The following is a 20,921-nucleotide window of genomic DNA, read 5'->3' on the forward strand; positions in this document are numbered from 1 at the left end:
GTTGAGAGTCCGCCTGCCGATGCAGGGGACACGGGTTCGTGCCCCGGTCCGGAAAGATCCCACATGCCGCGGAGTGGCTGGGCCCGTGAGCCATGGCCGCTGAGCCTGCGCGGCGAGAGCCTGTGCTCCGCAACGAGAGAGGCCGCAACAGTGAGAGGCCCGCATACCGCAAAAAAATATAATAAAAAATAAAAAAATAAATAAATTCTGTTGGACAGCGTCTCCCTCCAGCCCTGCTGCGGCTTCCATCTGGGCGGGACGGGGCGTCCGCGTCCCGGCCCCCCTTGCCGGGCGCTCATCTCTGTCCCTTCCTCCTCCAGGATCGCGGTGTTCTCCGTGACAGTGCTGCACGATGACCGGATCGTGCTGGTGGCAGAGCAGCGGCCCGACGCCTCAGAGGAGCACAGCTTCCAGTGGATGAGCCGTGTGCTGCAGGTGGGTGCGTGTGGGCACACGGTGGGCACTGGCTGAGCGCGGGCTGACCCTCGAGGTGAGGGGCGGCCTCGCGGAGCTGCCGTCCACCGGGGTGAGAGATGCAAACTTGCACGCATCAGTGTTTCCACTGTTACGCTTTGAGAATTTCAAACGTGTAGCAAGGCTGGAAGCGTAGCCTAGTGAACCCCTCGCGCCTGGGCTGGGGCTCCGTGTGCTTCCCACCTCATGACACCCATTCGACCCGCACGTGCCCTCGGCCTCACCCGCATGCTGCGCACTGTCCTTCCCTACACATCCACGTTTACGTCCTTAAATACTGAACTAGATTCAACAAGTTCTTTTGCGGGGAAGGGAGTAAACTTTGCCTTCAGTAAAGAGCACAAACTAAATGTCCACTCAGCTTTACTGAGTGAATGTAACTTATATGTAGAAGGAGCCCATTTTCAAGTGTCGAGGTTGATGAGTTTTGACAAATATTTGTACGCACCCAGGTAACCACAGGTAAGAGCACTCCCGGCTAACGGGGAACCGCTGGCTGCTTTGTGTTGCCGGGGATGAGCCCTGCCCCCACCCCGGACGTCCGTGCAGACGAATCTCAGTGTGGGGTCCTGGTCTGGCGTTCTTTCCCTTGGCATCACGTTTGTGTGGTTCCTCGTGGGTGTGGATCAGTGGCTCGTTCCTTTTTATTGCCGAGGTGTGTTCTTTTGCTCATCTGTTCACACCTTGGTGGACATTGGGTTGTTAATTTTTGGCTATTGTGAATAAGGCTACTGTGGACAATAGTGTACAAATCTTTGGGTGAATTTCAGTCCTGGCGGCTTTTCAGGGAAGCCCTCTGGTGTCCTGACAGCTCCGGTTGGTTGTGTGGCGTGTGATCGGCCCCAGCCACCTAAGAAAGGACGCTTGTACAGAGCAGACAAGGTCCAGTGTCAGGGAGGCCAAGGAGCTCGGAGCTTCAGAGGATCGGTTTTTCTACTAATATTTACAACGTTTATTTTTAATGTTTTGTTATGGAATATTTCTAATATACGAAACATACAAAGGAGAGTTTAACAACCCCTGTGTGTTCATCGCTGCTTCAGCAATGACCAACAGTCAAGGCCCCAGCCGTGCCCCACCCGTCCTCCCCACCTCTCCCTTGGGAGTGCTTTGAAGCAAATCCCAGACTCTCAGAGTTTACCTGTAAATTTGAATATTTCTTTCTTTAAAAAAGAAGTACTAGTATCACATCTTAAAAATTAACAATAAAATTTTTATTCAGGTGTAATTGACATGTAACACTGTATTAGTTTCAGAGGTGTACCACGTAATGATTTGATTTTGTATATATAGTGAAAGAGTCACTATCTCTAGTTAATGTCCATCAACACAGAGTTACAGAATTTTTTTCTCGTGGTGAGCACTTTTAAGATCTACTCTCTTAGCAACTTTGAAACACACAGCACAGCGTTATTAACTACAGTCCCATGCTGTACATGGCATCCCCAGTACTTATCACCTTATAACTGGAAGTTTTTCCCTTTTGTTGCCTTCACCCATTTCTCCCACCCCCCACCCCTCACCTCTGGCAACCACCAATCTGTTCTCTATGTCTATGAGCTCATCTTTTGGTTTTTGTTTTTAGATTCCACATGTAAGAGATCATATGTTTTTGTCTTTCGTCGTCTAATTTATCTCACTTAGCATAATGCTATGAAGGTCCATCTATGTTGTTGCAAATGGCAAGATTTCATTCTTTTTTTATGGCTGAGTGATATTCCTGTGTGTGTGTGTGTGTGTGTGTGTGTGTGTGTGTGTGTGTGTGTACCACAGTTTCTTTATCCATTCATCCATTGATGGATGCTTAGGTATGTTGGCCATTGTAAATAATACTACAATGAACAGAGGGGTGCATATATTTTTTTCAAGTTAGCATTTTGGTATTTATTTATTTATTTATTTATTTATTTATTTTTGGCTGCATTGGGTCTTTGTTGCTGCATGCAGGCTTTCTCTAGTTGTGGTGAGCGGGGGCTACTCTTTGTTGCCGTGCGTGGGCTTCTCATTGCAGTGGCTTCTCTGGTTGCAGAGCATGGGCTCTAGGCACACGGGCTTCAGTAGTTGTGGCTCTTGGGCTCTAGAGCGCAGGCTCAGTAGTTGTGGCGCATAGGCTTAGTTGCTCCGTGGCCTGTGGGGTCTTCCCGGATCAGGGCTCGAACCTGTGCCCCTGCATTGGCAGGCGGATTCTTAACCACTGCGCCACCAGGGATGTCCAGCATTTTTGTTTTTTTTCCAATAAATACCCAGAAGTGGAATTGGTGGATCATATAGTAGTTCCATTTTTAGTTTTTTGAGGAACCCCCATACTGTTTTCCGTAGCGGCAGCACCAGTTTACTTTCCCACCAACGGTGCACGAGGGCTGCCTTTTCTCCACATCCTCACCAACACTTGTTATTTCTTGTCCTTTTGATAATAGCCATTCCAACAGGTGTGAGGTGATATCTCATTGTGGTTTTGATTTGCATTTTCCTGATAATTAGTGATGTTTAGCATCTTTTTATATACCTGTTGGCCATTTATATGTCTTCTTTGGAAAAATGTCTATTCAGGTCCTCTGCCCATTTTTAAATTGCATTATTTGATTTTTGTTTTTGTTTTGTTTTTTTGCTGTTGAGTTGTATGAGTTTCTTATATATTTTGGATCTTAACCCTTATCAGATATATTATTTGCAAATATTTTCTCCCATTCAGTAGGTTCCTTTCGTTTTGTTGATGGTTTCCTTTGCTGTGCATAAACCTTTTAGTTTGATGTCGTCCCACTTGTTTATTTTTGTTCTTGTTGCTTTTGCTTTTGGTGTCAAATCCAAAAAAATCATCACCAAGACTGATGTCAAGGAGTTTACCATAGCCTATGTTTTATTCTAGGAGTTTTACGGTTTCAGGTCTTACAGTCAAGTCTTTAATCTATTTTGAATTGGTTTTGTGTGTGGTGTCCAGTTTTCCCAACACCATTCATTGAGGGGGCTCTCTTTCCCTGTTGTCTGTTCTTGTCTCCTTTGTTGTAAGTTAACTGACGACATATGTGTGGGATTATTCCTGGGCTCTCTATTCTGTTCCATTGATCTACATCTGTTTTTGTGCCAATACCACACTGTTTTGATTCCTATAGCTTTATGATGTTTGAAATCAGTGAACATGATACTTCTAGCTTTGTACTTCTTTCTTAAGATTGCTTTGACAATTCAGGGTCTTTTGTGGTTCCGTACAAATGTTAGGAGTGTATTTTCTAGTTCTGTGAAAAATGTCATGGGTATTTTGATATTGCATTAAATCTGCAGATGGCTTTGGGTAGTATGGACATTTCAACAATATTAATTCTTCTAATCCACGAACTCAGAATATCTTTCCATTTATTTGTATCTTTTTCAATTTCTTTCATCAGTGTCTCATAGTTTTAAGTGTACATGTTTCCTTCACCTCCTTGGTTAAATTTATTCCTAGGTATTTTGTTCTTTTGGATGTAATTGTATATATAATTATATATATATATATATATAAAATTAAATATTTAGTCACTATTCAAATTTCTCGGATTATCTAATGTTTAGTATGTGTGTTAAGCTCAGGATGAAAATAAGGTAAAAATTGCACTTGGTGGGGCCAGGTTTTTAAGTCTTTTTTAATCTATAGACACCTCCTCTGTCATATTTTTCTTACAGTTTGTTTATTGACAGAGGTAAGTTGTTTGTCCAGTACATCTCCCCGTCCTGGGCTCTGACGGCTGTGCCTCTGTGGTGTCACTCAGTGTGCTCCTCTGTCTCCTGTGCTTCCTGCCTGTCGGTGGGTAGATCTTGATGCTTGATCAGACTAGGGCTCGATTTTCTGGCTGACAGTCTCATGGGAGGTGGCATGTTGTGTCCGCTGGTTTGTTAGGGCTTCATTGGGCTGCTGCTTCAATTCTGTTCCTTCCTCATCGTTAGCACAGCAGCTTTGGAAGGGTCTTCTACGAAGAGCGCTGAAGTCGCCGGGGGACCTGGAGGTTGGGCAGGAACGCGAGATCCAGGGTTGATTTCAGGGTCCTGAGCTGGCTTCCTGGAGATGTTTTGGTTTTTGTCTCACTATGAACTAGTGGATTATAGTTGTTATATTTTTGACAGTGGTCAGTGGGGGCCTCTTCGGGTTGGCTCCTGAGCCCTTTAGACACACCTCCTGGTGCTTTGAGGCCACACCCGGGAACAGGAAGCTCGGTTCCTGGGGAGGTGGTGCATTTTGTGTCCTAGACCCGACACTACTGGGGCCCTGCTGCCTTCTAGGGGAAATGGAATTTGGGCACTGCCTGGGAACTTGATGTTACTGGTTTGTTTCAGTGGACAGAGTAGGAGATGATGTCCACCTGCTTACGAGATTACCTGCATCATGGGTTTATGCTGCTAGTTCCAGCTCAAGACCTCCGGGTTTTTTCTTAAGTCACCGATCTTTCTCCACAATGAAAAATTGCAGTGGTGATACTTCCAGCAGAAGTACTCATGTCCTGAGGCCACTCTGCACACACCACAGTCTCCAAATAACCATCTCCACACTACCTCTCAAGTGTGCAGCTTAAGATGTTTTTTCAATTCTTTTTGCCTGTGGGACTAGATTAATGAAATTCCTGTGTCTAAAGTCACTCTAAATAGATTCTCTCTGTGGGGCTGTGCCACCAACCTGATTCCACTTTGGTTGAGTTCATTTGTTTTATTTTACTTTCAGTTGTTAGGGATTGCTTTTTTAAATTTTAATTTTTTTGTGTGTAAAATATATACATGGTTCCAAATTTGAAAGCAAGGTGTATTCAGAGGAGTCCAGCTTCTACCTGCCTTGCTGTTCACTGCTTCTCCCACAGGAAGTCACTTAACTGCTTTTATGGCTTTTTTTTAATGTGAGCAGTTACAGATTTATATTCGATTGTGCACATACACAGAACACGTGTGTAAGTGATAGGAAATGCACACTCGCCTCGCCACGTTTCTCTTCTAACAAAACGTCCCAGAGGTCACAGTTCCCCGTCTCATGCCCCCCCTTCCAGGCCATCGACAGCATCCACCAGGTGGGCGTGTACTGTCTGGCCCTGGTTCCTGCGAACACCTTGCCCAAGGCCCCTCTAGGAGGGATTCACGTTTCTGAAACCAAGCAGCGCTTTCTGGAGGGGATGCTGCACCCGTGTAACGTGTTAATGTGCCCTCACACGTGTGTTACCAACCTTCCCAAGCCTCGCCAGAAGCAGCCAGGTTAGTGTACATCACACAACACGTCTATTCCGTCTTCAGACTGTGGCAGCTACGCTTGTGTTTAACTGGTGCAGCCCCGTTGAACGCTCCATCTCTGGGGTCGGGGCTAAGAGCCAGAGCAAACGGCACACCGGGTTGGTCCCCACCTCCTGCCCCCCCGGAAGGAGAGCACAACCCCACGTCCCCAGCATGGGGGTTCCCCCCGCCTGTTAGCACCCACCCCAGGACTGGATTCAGGCCTGGCGTCTGAGCTGTGGAGGCTGCTCCCTGGGGGCAGAACTGATGCCCAAGAGCAGCCCTGGAGCTCGGAATCTAAAGCGCCGCTGTGGCCGCCATTGTGCCATGGGGCGGCCGGCCACGCCGAGGTCACGGGGCCTGTGGGCGCTGCTGCTCGGCTCTGTCATCAACCACAGTCGCTGGGTTGACGGGACCTAGGAAGCCCCAACAAACGGTCAACTTCCCTTCCCTGGTTTAACTCTTATGTACAGTTTTTCATTCCTTTGGTTATGTAAATTTTTAGTAAATGCTAACCTTTGTTGATTATTAAACACATAAAATACCATTAAATGAAACACAACCAGTGAAACAATGAGGTAAATACATTAAGAGTTTAGCTGTGGCTGAGGTCAAATCATATCTCCCCAGGGCATCTGCCCTGTGGTGAATGTCTTCATCTGGCTTGTTTGTAAGAGAGATTCTGTTTGTCACTTAGCATAACCCTTGTAGCTGGTTTCCCGAACACTTGTATCATAGTGAAGAATTAAATGCCTGCCTGTTCAAATAAAAAGTTGTGTGATGATTACCTATCAGACGTCACCCACCTCTCACTTACCATCCCCCCTCATTTTCTAGAGGTTGGACCAGCCTCCATGATTGTTGGGAATCTGGTCGCTGGGAAGAGAATCGCTCAGGCCTCGGGGAGGGAGCTGTCTCACCTGGAGGACAGTGACCAGGCAAGGAAGGTAAGGGTGGGGGGTGGGGGCGGGGCGGGGGCGGGGCTCCCTGGCAGGTGGGAAGCCGCCAGGACTGAGCGCCCTCCCCGCGGCCCGCAGTTCCTGTTCCTGCCCGACGTGCTGCAGTGGCGGGCCCGCACCACGCCCGCGCACCTGCTGTTCCTGCTTCTCAATGCCAAGGTGAGGCCGCCCGTGCAGCTGAGGCCCGCGCAGGGGAGGCCCAGGTCTGTTTCCCAGCCCTGGTGCTCTGGCTCGAGGCCTCCCGTTTGGAGAACAGCGAGCCTTGGCACCCAGGCCCCGGCTGGCGTGCTTCTCTCTGGGGAAGCCTCAGCTTCCACACAAGCCACACAGTTACCATTCTGTGGCTTTTATATTTAACAGGAAAATTCTCATGCCCTTGTCTTTTGATTATGAGTAGTATGCCTGTAAATACTCCCAAGTGAACTAAAAGGAAATGTTTATTTTATAAAAAATTAGGAATTTAGACTTTCTACATTTGTTGATAGCTTTTTTTTTTTTTTTTTTTGCGGTACGCGGGCCTCTCACTGTTGTGGCCTCTCCCGTTGCGGAGCACAGGCTCCGGACGCGCAGACTCAGCGGCCATAGCTCACAGGCCCAGCCGCTCCGCGGCATGTGGGATCTTTCCGGACCGGGGCACGAACCCGTGTCCCCTGCATCGGCAGGCGGACTCTCAACCACTGCGCCACCAGGGAAGCCCCTGTTGATAGCTTTAACATGACAAATACTGCTTACTGCCCTGATCCTGTGTACCTTTCAGTGGTCGTTACACGATACCAGGGGCTTCTAGGGTATAAAGGAGAAACTGCAAGTTGCGGGCCAGTAGACAAACTATGAAAACATGAAAAATAACAATGAAAACCCTGCATGACTCGCCGTCAGGCGCTCCTGGGCCCGCGAGGACGCTTGTGCTCTGGTGTCTTAGAAACACTGGCCTTGGGACTTCCCTGGTGGTCCAGTGGTTAAGACTCTGCGCTCCCAATGCAGGGGGCCCAGGTTCAATCCCTGGCTGGGGAACTAAGATCATGCATGCCGCATGGTGCAGCCAAAAACAAACAGAAAGAGAAACACCAGCCTGGCTTTCCGTACTGCTCGTACTGGCCACTGCTCCTTCATTCAGAAATATTGATTGATGCCTGCTACATACACAGTGTTAAGGAAAATTAAAAAGGCCCCTGTTTGCCAGACAGTGAATTAAGTCTTCCTGCTAGAGAACCAGTGCTCAGGAGAAGAGCTGTCTTCCTGGTTCACATGTATCTGCAGATCTGGAAGGTGTTCAGTAGACATTTGTTTTATGGCTGATGGAATTCTAAAGCCAATAAGTGACAGTTGGCCAAGATAAAGTCAGCTCACGGTGAAAAGCTGAAAATCAGTGCAGCCGGGGCTGTGAGGCGGCAAGGCCGGGGCACTGGGCTGACCCCAGGCGTGAGCCGTGAGGGGTGTGACGGGGCCCGTGATTCCGAGCGATTCCTCTGGATGGTAAGAGGGCAAAGTTGGGAGCAGCGGGCCGGGGGCCACGGTCCAAGAGAGTGATGGACATTCAGAGAAGAGGACGTGGGGACGTGGACGCGTGTGAGTGGGGCTCAGAGGCAGGCCACGGGATCGAGGGTGGCCTGCGTGGGGGCTGAGCGCCTGTGCAGATGGAGCGCTTCCCAGGGAGGAGGGGGCTGTGGCTGGGCGTGTCCAGAGACGCCACCAGGAGCACGGTCAGCCCGGAAGACCCCATGATCGTCTGTAAAGCTCAGAGCTCAGGAGGAACCAACGGAAGACCACCTGGCCTTCTCCAGGTGCATTCCAAAAACTTGGAAGTTTTTGCACTTCTTTTGTCTTGTCAGCCTTCTCAGGTTTGAATCGTCCTTAGGTCTCCAAGCGTATGCCGGCCTTCGACCCGGGAGGAGGCCTGTGCCTGGCAGGTGGTGTCCCTGGCACGAGGTGGCCCCTAGCCTTGGGGACTGGGGGGGGGCTCTGGGCCTTTGGGCTCCCGGCGCGTGCCCGGCATGGTACTCTGTACCTTGGCTTGGGTGTGAGGAGAGCCTGACCTGCTGTGCAAAGCCCCCGGACTTGCGTGGTGGGGCCCCGGCTGAGAAGCAGTGAGGGGTTTGGGCGCTGCACCGGGCTGTCCTGGAGTCCGGTGGTGGTTAGGCCGAGTGGCGCCGTACTTCTCCTGAGAAGGGCTGAGAGAGCTGTGAGGCCTGACTCAGGTCAGCAGGGGGAGGGAGGGGCAGCTTGGAGCTGGTCCCCGGCCCGGCTCTCCTCCGCCGAGACCCAGGTGTGGGGCGCCCCGCCAGCCACTCGCCCACCCAGGCTCCCTGAGAGATCAGCCTGCGGCGACCCAGGCCCCGGGACCTGGTGGGTGGGGTGCCTGAACGTGCGTCAGGGTTCAGTGTAGGGGTGTGTATTTATTGTTTATCATTTGCTTATGTGTGTCTATATTCAGGATAAGGGTTGCTTTTAGGGAGGGAGAGGATGGAATTGGGGGGTGTATGTAGAGTGGTGATGATTTATTTTATAAAAGAGACATTGAAACAACGTGGCAAAATACTAGGTAATGAAAAACTGGATATTTATTATGTTATTCTTTATAATACTGTTATATTTAAAATATTTTATTATAATGGCCAAAAGGGTTTTCTTCAATCGCCAAGTCTTTGACTATGGTGGATGACCAGGCTCTGAGAAGACTGCAGATGGGTCTGGGGTGGCACCTGTCCTGGTTCCTGACCACAGGGGCTCAGACACGGGCTGTGCGTGGAGTGTCCATGGGTCGTCCCCCGCCCCCCGCTCAGCAGTGCCCACGATTGCTCTCCTAGGGCACAGTCACCAGCACCACCACCTGCATCCAGCTGCACAAAAAGGCCGAGAGAGTGGCCGCTGCTCTGATGGAGAAGGCCAGGCTGACCACCGGGGCCCACGTGGCCCTGGTCTACCCCCCAGGTAAGGACCTGCCAGCCTGCCCTCTGCCCGTGCCCACCCTGCGCTCCCGGCACGCGTGCCTGCACCCCTGTGAGCACTTGTATGTAATTGTGAGTCCGTTCTTGCCTGTCTTAGTGCAGCCTTTCCTTTCTGTTTGCTTGCTTCATCTGGCTGTTCTTCCCGCATCTCTCCCCTCTGTTTTATTACCAGAAAGCAAACACCCTTGTAACCACTAACCAGGTCGAGAAATGGATCTTTGCTTTTGCCGTCCCAGCCACCTCCTCCATTCTCCAAAAGTAGCCTCTGTCCTGACCTCTGTGGTCACCATTTCTTCCACTTCTCCATAGTTTGATCACCCAGATGAGCATCCTAGTCATCACAGTTTAGTCTGCCAGTTTTCTTTAAATCTGATATATTTTTAAGTCTTCTCCTTTAACCTGCAGGCTGCCCTCTGTCCGTCTCTTCTGTGGCCCTGGAGCATCCCCGCCGTCTGGAGTGGCTCCGTGTGTGCCGGGCAGCTGCTCCTGGGCCCCCACAGGGACCCCTGGGTCAGACTCGGGCTTGCTTCCTTCGCAAGACCCTAAGCGCTGTCGGACTACTTCTTTCTTTTGCAGAATTAGCACACTAGCAGCCATTGACATTCTCTGTCCCGCATTCACTAACGCTTTAAGGGTCACTAAACGGTGGTGTTCTACCTCTGTCCTTTCTTTTTCACTTATCAGCCATAAACTATAAACAGACACTTCCCCTCGTTATCTGGTCACCCAGTGGTAGTGTTCAGCTGTGAAAGGTAGAGTAAGTGTTGCTTCTTTCCTTCTATCAATAAAATGAATTCCGTTTCTTGTTGCACTCTAGTGGGAGCTGCTCCCACGTCCTCGGGTGTGACCTCCCGTCCTGATGCCTCTTGCTGTCTGCTGGGACCAGGTGGCCCGGCCAGTTCTCCGTGGAGCCTGGTGTTCACAGCATCAGTCTGGGCCAGGGGCTCGTCCCTCCTGGGCTGGCCGTTGGCCCTTTCCTTGAACAGAGCTCTGATTTAAAATGAGCATAATAATTATATCTCGGAGACAGGCAGTGCCTCGTGAGTTCATACTGTTGCACCCGATCAGATTCAGGGTTACAGGCTTTTACTGAACCCTTCTTGACGTTCCGTCTGCTTTATGCCTGTGTCTCCCTTCTTCCCTACTGAGAATTATGATTCTCCAGGATGGGAGTCGATAGAATTCAAATATCTCAAGATCACTCACTTGCTTTATCCTGTGTCACAAGCAGCACCTCCAAAATAACGGTAGTAATATGTGACCACCTGTGTGATTTTTGAAAGCAGCTTAAATATTTTCACACGTGCTTTCTCCACCCGTTTTCCCTGTAGCTGTGCTCTCTGTGTCGCCGGGGCGGGTGGGGCTGGGGGCCTGCAAAGCCGGCCTCTCCTCACCCTCAGTCCACCGGTGACTGCATTCAGTCTCTTTCTGCCACGCTGGTTCTCTGTTGGTTTCTCAGGAAGGGTTCATGGGAACAGTATCCCCTGAGTTCTTGCTTGTTGGTAACAGTCCATACACTTCGTAATGAAAGTTGTTTTTGCTAGCTAAAAAAATCCCTGACTCACATTTTCTTTTCTTGAGCCTCTCAAACATGTGTCCATTTTCTCCTGGCCTTAAGCATCAAGTCTGACGATAATCTAATTTTCTTCCTCTTATGAGTCACTGGCCTTTTTGCTCTAGATGCCAAAAGGACATTTTTTCCCTTCTTAAAGTCCGGCCTATGGTTGTAACATTGATTATTACAGGGCAGCGTTCTCTTACCTAAGGTATCTTTGGAAGGCTGCTACGCTCACCACTATACCATCAATGCCGTACAACGTATAAGGTATCTTTAAATAAGAAGCTGCAAATCTTTTTTTTTTTTTTTTTTAATTTCAAGGAAGTTTTCTAGAACCGTAGTCTTTTCTCTGTCTCTTCCCTTGCTTTGATTTTCTTTGCATCTCCTTCCTGCTCCCGTGGCCCACGTGTTAGGTCTTCTCTGCCGTTTTCCCCAGGAGTGTCTCCGTTGAGTTTCCAGTCTCTTCCCCTTTGTGGTTTCTGTGTCCGTTGTCTTGTTTGCTCTTGGGCTCCTTCTAGTTCCATCTTCGTTTCTGAAATGATTTTTTATAATTTCTACTTCTTTCCTCATTTCTTTTTTCTAATTCTGATTTTGGTTATTCTTTCATATCTTGCATCATTTTCTTAATGCATTTTAGCACATGCTAAAATGGGCTGCAGTTCTTATCTGCTGACTTTGTCTGGACAGATGACGATCTGCCCCTGATTCTTTTCCTTGTACTTTGTGTGGGACTTGGCCCCCGGGCCACCTGCACGGACCCCCCCTCCTCCCGTCTCCTTCTGTGCCCCGCACCCTGAGCCCCGAGCCCCACTCTGTGGGCCTCTCTGTGTTGGGCTGGATTGCTGGGCCCAAACCCTCATAGCTGCTCACTGGCACTGGTGAGTGGGTGAACGGTTTCCATCCCTCGCCCTGCTCTCTGATCAGACCCACAGTCGTGGGAACAAGACGCCTGCGCCTCCCCAGTCGGGACGTCTGGGCCTCCTGGGGGCTCCCAGTCCTCCCGGCTCCCTCCAGTGCCGCCTGGCTCCTGTGGAATCCCCTCACTCTGCCCAGTGCGGCCCCTACGGCCCGTCCTCACCGTCGGCTCCATCTCAGCTGCTCGGCGCCCGCTCTGCCTCTCCTGCCTTGTCTTGGGGTCTTGGTCCTGGGAGTTGGCTGCTTGGCTGTTAGGGGATGGTTCTCTCCTGCGTCTGGCACCTGGATGATGGGCACCGGAAGACCTCTCTGTCTCCGTCTCCCTCTCCGTCTCCCTGGCGGCCTGGGCCTTAGCTGGGACGGAGCCGCAGGGCCTTGTGGCGTGGTAGGTGCTTCCCCAGGGTTGTAGGTGGTTCTTTTTTCCCCCTTGTATAAGTTTGTTGGTGTTTTGCCTGGAAGCTTGTTGGTTCTAGTTCAGGAATTTTACTGGGAAATGCCGGGGTCTAGGTCCTCTCTCACTTTCTTGCCCACTTAATCTTCATCTCAGGAAAATGTTCTTTTTCGTTACTGCCTTTTCTCCCTCTTTTTCATGCTCTGGAACTCCTGACTCAGGTTTTGGGTACCGTCTCTTTTCAGTGTGTCTGGCAGGACACGACTTGTACTGGGCACTTTCTCTCTGCTTGTGGGATCTGGGGGCCTCTTCCCAGGGGGCTGCCATGGAGGGCTCCCTGCCTGGCAGCCAGGGCAAGCTGGCGGCCCGGCCTGTTTCTGGACACGGATGTATGGTGGCTTGGACACTCCAGAACTCCTACTGGCATTACAATTATGCTGTTCTTTCCGGTCCCGGGAATGTGCGGTCATCTTTCCCCAGGACTGATTGCAGCTCCCACTCTTCTCGTCTCCCTGGGCTCAGTGTGAGGCGGACATCACCCCGGCCGAGATGAGGCAGGGACGCAGCCGCTCGGGAGCCCCAGCCATCACCGTCCACACCCGGCGGAGAGCCTGGGAGGACCACAGCCATGCTGGGGCTCAGGGCTGCAGCTGCAGGCATGCAGCGTGAAGACATGCTGGGGGTGAGGGATGCTGAAGTAACAGGAGAATAGGAGAAAAGACGGAAGGAGGCGCGACGCCTCTCTCTCTTTGGGGCATGTTTGACACTGTTTATAAAAAATTTTTAGTGAATAAAGGAAAATGCTTAGTGAAGTTCTGAATTTACAACCTTACCAGCAGGTGGAGAGTATAATTAATAGCTGGAGGGCAGATCCCACCCTGCTTGAAGACTAGGAATGGGTGCAGGTGTTTTGCAGATGCACACCAGTGTGTGTGTGTGTGTGTGTGTGTGTGTGTGTGTGTGTGTGTGTGTGTGAATAGGAGAAAAGACGGAAGGAGGCGCGACGCCTCTCTCTCTTTGGGGCATGTTTGACACTGTTTATAAAAAATTTTTAGTGAATAAAGGAAAATGCTTAGTGAAGTTCTGAATTTACAACCTTACCAGCAGGTGGAGAGTATAATTAATAGCTGGAGGGCAGATCCCACCCTGCTTGAAGACTAGGAATGGGTGCAGGTGTTTTGCAGATGCACACCAGTGTGTGTGTGTGTGTGTGTGCGCGCGCGTGCTGGGAATGGGTGCAGGTGTTTTGCAGATGCACACCAGTGTGTGCGTGTGTGTGCGTGTGCGTGTGTGCGGCATTTCCTGATGTGGTGCGTTGGGCAGAGTGGCCCTGCTGGGTGTGAGGACGCTCACACACGTGTCAGCCTGCTTGCTGGCTCTGTCTCCTGAGCTGCCCACAAGCACAGCGCAGATGGGTGGTCCCTGGTGGGTGGGCTCAGGCCCATAAAGATGACCGTGCTGAGCACCCCTGGCCCTGATGGAGCATCGTGAATTTGTCATCTGGTGAAACCCATGAGCTGGGTTAAACGTTGCGTATTTATTTTGACCCTGGAATCAAAACAGCCTGAGACTGGTGTCTTGTAGCCAGATGTTGTCAGGCAGGGCCTTGTGTGATTTGAGGACAGCATCTGGAGGAGTTTCTGGGCTGTGGGACTCAGGTGTTCTCAAGTCGGACTGAGTTCAAGAGGGGAAGATGGGTTTCAAGTGTGGTACAGCTCCCCCCGGTTTTAATGATGGAGAACTTGAGACACATGAAAGAGTTGAAGGAGCAGCAAGTGGTCCCAGGTTTTGGCGTGGGGTTGAGAGTGGGGCGGGGACATCCTGGCCCATCCCCAGGGGTGTGGGCCTCCCTGGAGAAGCGGCCAGGCCCCCCATGTCAGGGTGCAGATGCACACGAGGGGTGCGGGGCTTCCGGGCTGGGCAGCTCTCCCACCCACCCGCAGTTCATCCCGACGCACAGGTGGCGGGCGGCAGGGCACACTGCCCAACACGAGGAGCACGGGACCCCCGCCCTCTATGGCCTCCTCTGGGCCGTGACTGTGCCCCCCCACCTCTTGGCCTCCCCGTGTCTGGACGGGGTGACCTGCAGCGGGGGTAGCTCTCTGTCCCTCCGTAACAGCGCTGTTCGGTGCACACCCTGTTAGTGTGGAGGAGGGTGGTTTTATTCAAGCACAGCAGATGAGGCCCCTGGTCTTGCTCGTGGATCCGTGGCACTGGACATGGGGAGCCGCCTTTGACCCTCTGACGCCCTCTGACCATGTGTCTCCCCAGGGGTGGACCTCATTGCCGCCTTCTACGGCTGCCTGTACTGCGGCTGCGTGCCCGTCACTGTGCGGCCCCCGCACCCCCAGAACCTCACCACCACACTTCCCACCGTCAAGATGATTGTGGAGGTAGGCAGGCACGCACCACGGCTGGCAGGGCGGACCTGACCGTGGGCCCGTGTGCAGTTTGCTCCCAGGCGCCGAGTCTCACTTGTGCCTTCAACCCCTGTGCCCTGCAGGTCAGCAAGTCTGCGTGCGTACTCACGACGCAGGCCATCACGCGGCTGCTCAAGTCCAAAGAAGCGCTGGCCACCGTGGACGTCAGGACCTGGCCGACCATTCTGGATACAGGTGGGCGTCCTCGCTGTGTTGGTGTGCTCGCTGGCCCCGCCAGGATCAGCCCCCTTTCCTTCCTTTGTTGTAGGGATTGCATTGTCGCCACGTAAACACAAAGGTTGGCTAAGAGCAGCTTAGCAACTTCAGTAAATGGTGAGAGGCTACTACCAGGAGGCTCGCTGGCTGGGTGCCTGACGGCCTGTGCCCACCAGCTTGAGCCTAGAGCCGGCGCAGAGCGGAGGGCGGGCGGCCGGTGGGGAGCGGAGGTCCTTCCAAGGCCTGGCGCCTGTGATGAGCTCCTCTTGCTGCCTTTCTTGCCCACGCGGCGGTTGGCAGTTGCGGGGACATAGACAGTGCCCACAGCACACACACCCGTCCTGGGCCCCCATCATGGGTGTGTGCTCCCATGCCCCAGGAAACGCTTGTGGGCCTTTCTGCCTTGGCCTGTTGGGTCAGCCATCAAGACACCCCAAACCAGCAGCACCCTGCAGGCTCCATCGGTAACTCGAGGCGCACGGCCACATGGGTGCTAGCCGGCAAGCAGGGAGGGGTCCCTCCTTCCCCGTCGCACCTGGTGGGCATAGGTGCCTGTCCTGGCCCACCAGGGCACTGCCCACGAGAGGAAGTCAGGGACCGTGTTGTTGGTGGCCACCTGCCTGATACCAGCAACAGGCACGGGGCGCCCGGAGGGGGGCCCGGGAGCAGATGGGCCCCAGGGAGTCCCATCACCTCGCCCGCTCCCTGCCCTCGCCTCGCCTGCGCCCACCGTGCGCAGTCAGTGCTGTGCCCACCCGTGGTCCTGAAGGAACGCGGTGAAGCACCCAGATCCCTGGGGGCCCATCCTTAGCACTCACTGTGCACAGAGATGTCGGTAATCCTGGCTCCATCACAGGCTCTGGGACCCTGGCCAAGTCCCCGCTCCTCTGAGCTTTCCTGTGGGGCTCTCTCGGCCCATCTCCAGCCCTCCGTGTCCACCTCGTCCCCTGCCCCATCACCACATGCTCAGCATGGTCGGCGAGGGTCCGTTCCACGCGACTTTCCCTGCGTGCACAGGTGGCCCGCTCTCCCGCAGCCTGACTTCTGCTCTGAGCTCCCCAGCTCCCCAGGTGCGTCCTGTCTCCTCTCTCCCCACGAGAGCCTGAGCTAGCATCCACGCCAGCCGTGTCTCCTGACCCACAGATGACATACCCAAGAAGAAGGTGGCCAGCATCTTCAGGCCCCCGTCCCCAGACGTGCTCGCATACTTGGACTTCAGCGTGTCGACCACGGGGATCCTGGCGGGTGTGAAGGTGGGTCCTCTGGCTGGAGCTCCCCTCCGCTCAGGCCCCTGACACAGTGGGTTGGCAAAGGGCAGAAGGGTGTTGGCTGCAGGTCTCTGCAGGCCCTTCCTCCTCCCAGAGCTTAAAGCAGCAGTTTTGCTCCTTGAAGTTTATGTTAAATACCAACCAATAAACCCCAAAATTAGGTTAGCCTGAGAGTAATGCACATTTTAATGTTTTATGGTAATGTCTAAACTTTCTGATTCATGACTATCTGGCCTCAAGGACCAGGTGGCTTGGATGAGTCTGTCACATTAGCAGGCACCAAACGCTCCGCTAAAATTCTTTATTACCCTGAACTCTCGCCTAGAAGATTCCTAGTGTGCCATTCCTGGGTACTGATCGGTGTACGTGGGATTGGGGCCAGCCCCCCTTTCAGGAAGTGAAGGTGTCCGGCTGTTGTGGGCAGCAGGCACTGCAGTCAGCCCTCCCTCCTCCCTCATATCACTGAGCAGAGCTTTCCTTTCACTCCTTAAGATGTCGCACGCGGCCACCAGCGCTCTGTGCCGCTCCATCAAGCTGCAGTGTGAGCTGTACCCCTCCAGGCAGATTGCCATCTGCCTCGACCCTTACTGTGGCCTCGGCTTTGCCCTGTGGTGTCTGTGCAGGTGAGTGTGCAGGTGAGTGGAGCTGAGTGTGCAGGTGAGTGGAGGGTGAGTGTGCGGGTAGAATCCCTCCACTCCTTACCCCACCCCCGGCTGAATTGCTTCTTTAGACGCCCCCTTTCTAAGGTACATTTTTGACGCCCACCAAGCAGAGGATACACGTGTGAGTGGGTTGGTTTGTGTGGGTGTTTGGTGGGTTGGAGTTCGGGTCTGAAATTGAGTAAAAGAGTAAAAATGCCTTTTTATTAAGTGCACACTCTCCGCTACTACTAATTCCATCCAGAAGAGGGAAGTAGGAACCCATCTTTGTAAGCAGAACCCTGTCCCTGCTGGCTGGCCCGTCCCTGACAGCGACCCTGGATCCTTGAGTGCTGGTGGTGGGACCTGCGCCCCCAAGTTTTCTACTGAAAGCCCCACCTGGCCAGAGCAGAACGGGCGGGCTCTGCCGGGAAGGGCAGTGTCCTTGAGGGGTGCGGCGCCTGCACATGCGCTGACCTGCCCCTGTCGCCGTCGCAGCGTGTACTCGGGACACCAGTCGGTGCTGGTGCCCCCACCGGAGCTGGAGAGCAACGTGTCCCTGTGGCTGTGGGCCGTCAGCCAGTACAGGGCCCGCGCCACCTTCTGTTCTTACTCGGTGATGGAGACGTGCGCCCGGGGCCTGGGCGCGCAGACCGCGGCGCTCAGGGTGCGTGCTGCCCGTCCTCTCCTGGCGACCGGAAACCCTCCCAGGCGCCCCCACACACACCCGCGGTGCACCTCCCGGGAGGAGCGGGGGGAGGGGCGCGCACCGCAGGGTCTCCACGGCCTCAGAGGCCGGAGCCGAGAGGGTGGAGCGGGGAGACGGAACCGAGGAGGCAGGGCTCGAGCGGCTTGGCCTTTATGCTCTGACCCGGCTGTGTGCGCCCACTCCTCCCACAGATGAAGGGCGTGAACCTGTCGTGCGTGCGCACCTGCATGGTGGTGGCCGAGGAGCGGCCCAGGATCGCGCTCACACAGTCCTTCTCCAAGCTGTTCAGGGACCTGGGTTTGCCTGCACGCGCCGTGAGCACCACATTTGGCTGCAGGGTCAACGTGGCCATCTGCCTCCAGGTAGGCGGCAGGGCTCCCGGCTGGGTGCCACGTGCACGCGCTGCGCTCCTCCATCATCCTTGGGTCCTTTCTGGTCCGCCCAGCCTTTGATGTTGCGTTTTCCAAATAGCACGTTAGCTTTGAGAGCAGAGCATTTTACTTTAAAATCAAAATTTTTTTGACCAGTGACTATTATCTGGAAGAATTTCTAAGTTGGATATGGTATGCAATTAATATTCTAAAGGAAGAATAAGCTAATTGTTTTTGTAAGACATCTAGCAATTTTAAATGGAAACATTAACGAGTGTGATCATTTATATTGCCCGGAATTCGTTTTTGGAACATTAAGATATTTTACTTATTAAAAGGAAACAAAGTTTCAGAACAGCTAACTATAGTGCAGTGCTGTTTACTGCTTCTGAATTCAGGTGACTGGCTGTTTTCCAGATTTCCTACCAGTACCTCAATCCCACTTTTTTCTAAACCACGTTGCATGCCTCACGCACCCACGTTCAGGAGTTGTTGGGAGGAAAGGCTTCAGGGGAACCACCGTTCCTCATCCCCGAGCCCGTACTGGCCGGTGCCTGCCGGACACAGGGAGGGTCTCGACCGCAGAGGCTGGCGTCCTGTTGTCCTGGTGTCCCTGCGACAGCCTCTCCACAATGGAGACGGCTGACCATCTCGCTCAAGGAGACGCCCAGGCCTCGCTCGGGCCCTCGCTGAGTGGCAGGAGTGGGGTGGTCCCTCGTGAGGTCCTCCCGTTGTAGACGGTGCGACTGCACCTCGGCTGCTGGCAGGGTTGGTGGCTGTCAGTGCAGCCCTCCTGTCCGCTCAGCATCTGGCTGCCCGGGCCCTCCTTCCTGGAAACGCGATGGCATCTGTGTTGCTTATCAGCACGTGGGCGGCCGAAGTCTTGCTGGGACGTTCTTGGTTTGCACTCTGAGATGCAGTGTCGCACTTTGCTCTCTCAGCTGTGCTTCCTGTGGCTTCCCCTCCCTGTCTCTCTCTGCTGGCCTCCTTTGTCTCTGCCGGCCCAACCAGCTGGGAAAGCCGGCTGAGCAGGCATGGCCTTGACCTCGCGCTCGAGTGCCTCTGTGCTTCCGTGAGCTCACGTGGCCTCGGGAAGCCCACACAAATACGTGTTTCTTCCGCTCGCAGCAGGCGCTATTTGACGTATTACAAAAGCTCCTTTGTAACTGAATTTAAGACAGAAAGTATTTTCAGAAGCATTTAACCTTCGTTTTGATAAATTGCCTCTGGAGGAAGGGCTGTGTTTAGTGTCAGTGAAAAAATTTCCATTTTCATTCCAGGGAAGACATAGGTTGCTTTGGGATCTTCAGAGAATGATGCTGGGGCGGAGTGTCCGTGTAACTTGATGTTCTTTATCTAATGAAAAGGAACGTGCTGTCCTGTAATCAGGGCCAACGTCAGCTGTCAGACGAGAGGAGAGAGAGTGAGGACGTCGTTCTGGCAAATCCCTGGTGGGGCCTCGCTGTGCTCAGGCCTCAGGAGAATTAGGTCGGAGCGAGCATGGCTCGGTGGAAATGCCCCAAAACACCCATAGCAGTGTTTTCTTAGAGACCAGCGGGAATAGAGCTGTCAGGACTGAAATGTGAAATTGTTTGACTTGACATCTTCCTGCAGTGTAACTGGAGGTTTCCCTCGATGGTACCAAGCCTTGTAGACGTTTGCAGGAAGGCAGACCCTTGCTGGGAGCAGCGCAGCTGCCCTTCCGGCCCCACCCCACCCCCAGGGCCGGAGGAGCTGTCCCCCAGCTGCACCCGTGTGGAGGCGATGCCCCTGGAAACCACGGCGTGAGGCCCGAGTGGACGTACTGTGCTACTCCCCTTGCAGGGCACGGCCGGCCCAGACCCCACGACCGTCTACGTGGACATGAGGGCGCTGCGCCATGACAGGTAACGGCACCCAGGCCCCCGGGCAGCCTGGGCCTCCCTTGATCAGTCGTTCCCACGACCAGGAAGGGAATGACCTTCCACGAGTGACCGAGCATTTGACACGTGGCATTTTATGGGGTGGAAAACAAGTAAGCCCATCGTTGGGCAGGACAGAGGCGTCACGTCAGCAGACATGTCCCGGGGACCACGGTGTGTACCTGCGGGTCGGGCTCCCTCCCAGCTTTGGAGCCGGATCCCAGTTCGGGTTCCTCAAATGCAGCTTGAGGTAAACCATGGTGGAGCTTCCTGGGGGGCGAGGCCAGCTGGCCAGGGGCCCCCCGAGGACATGGAGCCAGCTCCTGCCCTGAGCAGGTGAGCTTGGTGAGCCACGCGCCCGAAGTCACTGCTCCAAGGTCACGGCAAGGTCCTGATCAAAAGGCTAAAGGCTTGGCTGTTGTCAACGGACTGGCTGTCGCAGTGATAATCAGTTTCTGATTACCTTGTGAGTTGCCTTTTTAGAGATTGTTGTCTGTGTAGTAAATTTTATTCTGAAATTTTTCCCTTGTTAATTTTTAGGGTACGTTTGGTGGAACGGGGTTCTCCGCACAGTCTGCCATTGACAGAGTCTGGAAAGGTAGTGCAGGGGACTGGGCCTCCATCCTTACATCGTCCCTGGGAGGTGCTCGCAATGAGTACAGACCCCTGTGGTCGGGCTGGGCTGGGCTGACGTAGAGGCCTCTCCTCACTGCAGAAACACATACACACACACAGACACACACACACACCACACACACACACCCCACACACCACACCACACACACACCACACACACACACACAGACACACACACAACCACACCACACACACCACCACACCACACACACACAGACACACACACAACCACACCACACACACCACCACACCACACACACCACACCACACCAGACACACACACACACACACACA

General features: G+C 53.2%; 1 protein-coding gene and 1 non-coding gene across 7 annotated transcripts in view; both read left to right on the forward strand.

The window, feature by feature from the left end:
• DIP2A (disco interacting protein 2 homolog A) overlaps window positions 1-20,921 on the forward strand; it is a 70,909-nt gene that overhangs the window by 42,856 nt on the left and 7,132 nt on the right. For 5 of the 6 annotated variants that reach the window (XR_003680851.2, XM_055086494.1, XM_028492769.2 and 2 more), the window contains 13 exons: window positions 321-435; window positions 5,481-5,682; window positions 6,535-6,644; window positions 6,735-6,815; window positions 9,464-9,587; window positions 14,740-14,861; window positions 14,972-15,083; window positions 16,248-16,357; window positions 16,865-16,995; window positions 17,509-17,677; window positions 17,911-18,081; window positions 19,915-19,976; window positions 20,532-20,589. Coding sequence is in view for 5 of the 6 variants with exons in the window: in XM_055086494.1 (XP_054942469.1) it covers window positions 321-435; window positions 5,481-5,682; window positions 6,535-6,644; window positions 6,735-6,815; window positions 9,464-9,587; window positions 14,740-14,861; window positions 14,972-15,083; window positions 16,248-16,357; window positions 16,865-16,995; window positions 17,509-17,677; window positions 17,911-18,081; window positions 19,915-19,976; window positions 20,532-20,589 (1,567 nt within the window). In the remaining variant the exon portion in view is untranslated. Of the gene's footprint in view, window positions 1-320; window positions 436-5,480; window positions 5,683-6,534; window positions 6,645-6,734; window positions 6,816-9,463; window positions 9,588-14,739; window positions 14,862-14,971; window positions 15,084-16,247; window positions 16,358-16,864; window positions 16,996-17,508; window positions 17,678-17,910; window positions 18,082-19,914; window positions 19,977-20,531; window positions 20,784-20,921 lie in introns of those variants that run through there. The other variant, XM_028492772.2, reaches the window with a different exon arrangement.
• TRNAG-CCC (transfer RNA glycine (anticodon CCC)) lies at window positions 7,598-7,670 on the forward strand. Its single transcript has one exon. It is a non-coding gene; the product is annotated as a tRNA-Gly (tRNA).

This window comes from Physeter macrocephalus, chromosome 8, assembly GCF_002837175.3.
Source record: "Physeter macrocephalus isolate SW-GA chromosome 8, ASM283717v5, whole genome shotgun sequence".
Classification (NCBI taxonomy): domain Eukaryota; kingdom Metazoa; phylum Chordata; class Mammalia; order Artiodactyla; family Physeteridae; genus Physeter; species Physeter macrocephalus.